The sequence below is a fragment of the Myotis davidii genome, unplaced genomic scaffold (genome assembly GCF_000327345.1).
Source record: "Myotis davidii unplaced genomic scaffold, ASM32734v1 scaffold1059, whole genome shotgun sequence".
Lineage (NCBI taxonomy): Eukaryota > Metazoa > Chordata > Mammalia > Chiroptera > Vespertilionidae > Myotis > Myotis davidii.
In genome coordinates, this window is record NW_006290038.1 from 18,989 (window position 1) to 24,585 (window position 5,597).

Sequence of the window (5,597 nt, forward strand, 5' to 3'; positions counted from 1 at the left end):
GGGATGCGCCTGAAGATTACAGTCGGGGAGAGGCTTTGGCACCACTCCCTGACCCCCACCCCCCACCCCTGCCACGCTGTGCGCAGAGCACCTCAAATAACCGCTCATTACCCTGCCGCAGGCCCTGCTGGGGACGGAAGGGCTGTTGACTCACTGCCTCCCTGAGCCAGCAAGGCCGAGGGACCTGCCTCTGACGCCAGGGCACAGGGTGCGGTGGCTGAGGGCAGAGGGACAGAGGGACAGACCGGGGGCTGGGTCTGCAGTCCTCATAGGAGGCATCTGAGACAGGTGTTTGGGTTTTACTCCATGTATTGGGAGAAGAACGTGCACCTCATTCTGTTTCTGTTCTGACCTGAGGGTGACCTTGAGCGAGCCTCTGGAGGTGGCGGACCGCAGGCTGTGCAGGCAGAGGCGGCCTGGCCCCAGCAGTGCTCCAGAACCAGCAGGCAGGGCTTCTGGCGCCAGCGCCCAGGCCTCTCTGGGTCCTTTGGCTGTGACCTTCACTTAACATGGGGGAGAATATGTCAGCAGGACAGAGGGCCCCTGGTGGGGGCAGGGAGGCAGAGTCTCTTTGTCTCCACTTGGAAGCAATAACTTCTGTCTCCCTTCACCTTCTGCCTCTAAGCAAGCAGGGAGCTTACAAAGCCTTAGACTCACGTCAGCACACAGGCAAAAAGGGGTCTTGTGGGCTCGTGTTTAGGATTTTTAGAATTCAGGCTCTCTCTCTCTTTTTTTTTAATATATTTTATTGATTTTTTACAGAAAGGAAGGGAGAGAGAGAGAGTTGGAAACATCGATGAGAGAGAAACATCGATCAGCTGCCTCCTGCACATCTCCTACTGGGGATGTGCCCGCAACCCAGGTACATGCCCTTAACCGGAATCGAACCTGGAACCCCCCAGTCCGCAGGCCGAAGCTCTGTCCACTGAGCCAAACCGGTTTCGGCGAATTCAGGCTCTTTTTACGCTGCCCTGCCCTGGGCTGTGGGACGGGATTCTGAGTGTTTGTTCATCTGGACAGAGCGATTCTGGCAACGCTGCTGTACTGTGTGTGTGACGTGTTTCCATCGCACGGCATCCGAGCTGTTCCGTGCAGAGCTGTGGGGGGACGTGCTGCCTCGTCCTGTCTGCTGCTGCTGCCAACGCCCGCTGACCCCCCTTTAAAGAGTACCACGGGCTCAGGAGGGGGAAAGCTGGGTGGGTTACCTTTCCCAAGGTTAGTTCTGACCTGCTGCTTGGAGCAGAGGGGGTGACACTATCTTGCCTCTCCTGGCGACAGTGGTTGCTGAGGCAACACCATTACAAATATCGGAGACAGCCCTAACCGGTTTGGGTCAGTGGATAGAGCGCCAGCCTGCGGACTCCAGGGTCCCAGGTTCAATTTTGGTCAAGGGCATGTACCTTGGTTGCAGGCACATCCCCAGTGGAGAGTGTGCAGGAGGCAGCTGATCGATGTTTCTCTCTCATCGATGTTTCTAACTCTCTATCCCTCTCCCTTCCTCTCTGTAAAAAATCAATAAAATATATATACATGTATTTTAAAAATAACGGAGACAAAGAGAGTCGGAAGCACAGCTGGAGGAGCGGCAGGACCAGTGGGCTAGAGTGACGAGTGCCTGTCCACCAGCAGTGGCAACAGGGAGACAACACCTAAATCCTCTGCTCTGACTGTGCAGGTGCTTTGCCAAGACAATACTGACAAACTGTCCTGAGGCGAGGGGCTGACAGACCATCTTTATCATACAAAGGTGAATGGCACAACTTGGTCAGGAGAGATGGTTTAAGTCTCCGGAGGGCATTGTGGGTAACTGGGGTTTCTTCTCTTTAAAGCACTCTTTTCTGACCTCCCGGTGACCTCTAACATGTAAGCCTGATGGAGCTGTGAACCCTTGGGGGCCAGAGAGTAGCTGTGTCGTGGCTCCATTCCGGGTCAGTGATCTCAGGAGAGACTCAGGAAGGGGCCTGGCCGGGTGGGCAGAGGAACGGGCTAGCCTGTGGGGTTCAGTCGGGACACACTTTCCTGCTTAGCGGGGTCTCACAGTTAGCTGACGTGGGAAGGGAAGTAGAACTGAAGAGAGGGGAGGTGTCTAGAGGGGCTGTGGTGAGAGAAAAGAACGGATGGATTAGGGAACAGGCTCAGAGTCCAACAGAAGGAAACGGTTAAAGCAAGGGCTAGAGTCAGGGATGTGCTGGCAATAGAGTGTTGGACTTGAAGTCAGAGATCATGGGACTATAGAATGTGCCTCTCTGTCCCCCATGAACCCACCACACCCAGGGTTTGCTCCCACCTCCCTCGCACCCACTCTTGTCAGTGTCCCATGATCTCTGCAGCAAGCCCAGTGGTCAGTGCTCAGCACTCCTTGCAGCACAGGCCTGCAGGTGGGGCAGCCCTCCTTCTCCTGGACGTGATGGCTTCTCATGGTTTCTGAACTCCTGCAGTCTCCTGGCTTTCCTCCCACCTGACGTCTTTTCCATTTTCTTTATTGATTTTTCCTCATTTCTGTAACCCAGGGGTCCTCAAACTACGGCCCGCGGGCCACATGCAAATACAAATATTGTATTTGTTCCCGTTTTGTTTTTTTTTACTTCAAAATAAGATATGTGCAGTGTGCATAGGAATTTGTTCATATATTTTTTTTAACTATAGTCTGGCTCTCCAACGGTCTGAGGGACAGTGAACTGGCCCCCTGTTTAAAAAGTTTGAGGACCCCTGGTGTAACCTCTAATCACTAAATACTCCAGGACTTGACCCTTTTCTCTTCTCTGTCTGCTCTATTGAACTCACCCCGGGTGGTTCATCCAACCCCCTGGCTTTAAACGCCATCCACATGTGAATTGCTGCTCATTTCTCTCTGCAGGGCAGACGCTTCTCTCTACCTCCTCTCCAATACCCAGCTGCTTGTAACAGCCTCTCCTCGTGGATAGTTAGTGGGCATCTCAGATTGTCCAAGAGAAGCTCCTGACCCTCTCAGTCTCCTCCTGGGGCTCTTCCATCTTGGGAAATGGCAACTCCATTTTTTAAAGTTCCTCAGGCCAAATGACATTCTTTGGATGTCATCCTTGACTCCTCTCTTGCAATGTCTCTTATCCAATCAATTACTCAACCAATTACATTGCTCATAGCTTGAAAATATACCCAGAATCAAACCACTACTCCTCTCCAGTGTCACCGCGCTGACCCAGGCTGATCACCCTGCCTAGTTTTCTGCTTCCTCTCCTGGGCCCCTTTTGTGCCAACTGCATGTCATCCCCTCTCACTTGTAGTGAAAGTAAACTCCTTAGAAAGACTCGTAATGTCCCCTCACACAGGCTAGTCACCCCCCTCCCCCATCCCTACCTCCAGGCCCCTGAGAGCTCCTGCCTGGCTACCACACCCTGACCCTTCTCTCCTTCAGCCCTTGCTGGCCGCCGACTCTCAGGTGCTGCCTGAGCACTTGGTGTGGAGCCGTAGTTCCCCAAGTCCACCTGCACCCCTACCTCCCTTCCTTGCCTTTCTCTGTAGCACTTAGCACCACTGACATAATACCCGTGTTGTTTGTTTTTATTAATTTTAGGGAGAGAGAAACACTGATGTGAGAAACATCCCACCAATCAGTGCCTCCCAATTGCACCCAACTGGGGATCACCGTAACCTGGGCATGAGCCCTGACCAGGAATCCCTGTGACCTTTGGTGCGCAGGATGACCTCCAACCAGCTGAGCCACCGGCCAGGGGCTGTTTTATTTATTTATTTATTTTTAATATATTTTATTGATTTTTTACAGAGAGGAAGGGAGAGGGATAGAGAGTTGGAAACATCGATGAGAGAGAAACATCGACCAGCTGCCTCCTGCACACCTCCTACTGGAGATGTGTCCGCAACCAAGGTGTATGCCCTGTCCCATTTTATTTATTAATCTTTACACTAGGACAGTGATGGCGAACCTTTTGAGCTCGGCGTGCCAGCATTTTGAAAAATCCTAACTTAACTCTGGTGCCGTGTCACATATAGAAATTTTTTAATATTTGCAACCATAGTAAAACAAAGACTTGTATTTTTGATATTTATTTTATGTATTTAAATGCCATTTAACAAAGAAAAATCAACCAAAAAAATGAGTTCGTGTGTCACCTCTGACACGCGTGTCATAGGTTCGCCATCACTGCACTAGAATGTAAACTCCACGAGGGCGAGGTTTTTGCTTTGTCCTCTGCAATTCCCCTGACACCAATAAACACCTGTTGAATGGATTCTGATGACTTTCTACCTCTCTGATCTCAATACCCACTTCTTCAAAAGACTAGGGAATGCGCCTCGTAATAGGAGGGCTGGGACGTGATGAGGGTGAGTCTGAAGGGGTTGGCACCATAATACTGCCATGAATATCTAATATTCTGATTTTTCTTTCCCAGCTTAACACCAAAACATCCCCAGCAGCCAACCAGGCACCTGGCCCAGAGGAGAAGGGTGAGTGGCTGGGGCTGGGCAGGTCACAGAGCAGGTGAGTGACACCTGGGCATGAAGACAGGCAGGGCTGTAAGTCTGGAGCCCTGGACGCGGATAAGGGAAGAGAGCACTGGGTTGGAGCTACTGTCTCTATCGGCTTCCTGCCACGTTTCCCCAGGAAGCACACCTCCCAATGTTTACTCTCTGATTTTAGAAACTGGCTCTGGAGTGGTTGGAGACAGGCCCAAGACAGGAAGCAACTAATCAATAATCCAGCCACGGTCTTCATTGGAAGCTGAGGGACAGCTGGGGAACACGATGAGCTCTGGGGTTGGACTGTAGGTTCGGGAACAAGTGGTGAGAGGCACCTGTGGTCTTGGTGCAGGCGCAGCGGAGCTCTCCGGGGCCTGGGTCCCTGCCTCTGGCTCCAGGCGGCACTGGGCTTTCTGAGGGCCCGCGGAGGCCACAGGGAGTGGGCTTGACCTCGGCATTTGGGGCCTGGAGGAGGGCTGGGCGGTGCAGGGTTACTCACGCGGGAATCTCACCACCTGCAGGGGAAGCTGGCAATGCCAAGAAGGCCGAGGGTGGGGAGGAGGAGGTGGACATCGACCTGACAGCGCCGGAGACAGAGAAGGCTGCCCTGGCCATTCAGGGCAAGTTCCGGCGCTTCCAGAAGAGGAAAAAGGACCCAGCTCCTGAGTGCCAGCCTCGCCCTCCCCACTCCTCACTCCGCAGCTCTGGCTTCCATGCGCCTTGTCTCTGTCCGTCTATCCCGGGTGGGGACCGTCTGGCCCTCGGGCGTACGAGGTCCACAAAATCATTTATTTGGTCTGGCCCTGCCAAGGCATTAGGGGTGAGTTAATTAAATGTTTGATCAAATATAGCAGGCTAATCTTTAAGGTGATAGTTTGTGTGGCTTGTGAATGATGCTTTAATATCCAAATGGCCCACGGCAGAAAGAAGGTTCCTTACCCCTGCTAGCTGCTCATTCAGGCCAGTGAGACCCTTATCTGCTATTTTCTGTGGCTCCTCAGTCATCACAGCATGAGGAACATGGGACAGGGGAAGAATTCAGCTGGCAGCTACTTGCCGGAGGGTGGGCCAGCTTCTCCTTGGGCTAAGCCTCCTTAACCAGTTCCTCTGCCCCGTGAGGTTGAAGTAGAAGAGGCTTT

At 52.7% G+C, this 5,597-nt stretch overlaps 1 protein-coding gene across 1 annotated transcript in view; it reads left to right on the forward strand.

The window, feature by feature from the left end:
• Window positions 1-5,597, forward strand: part of PCP4L1 (Purkinje cell protein 4 like 1) — a 12,244-nt gene that overhangs the window by 4,588 nt on the left and 2,059 nt on the right. The window contains exons 2-3 of the mRNA XM_006763163.2: window positions 4,392-4,446; window positions 4,980-5,278. Of these exons, the coding sequence (XP_006763226.2) occupies window positions 4,392-4,446; window positions 4,980-5,278 (354 nt within the window). The remainder of the gene's footprint in view (window positions 1-4,391; window positions 4,447-4,979; window positions 5,279-5,597) is intronic.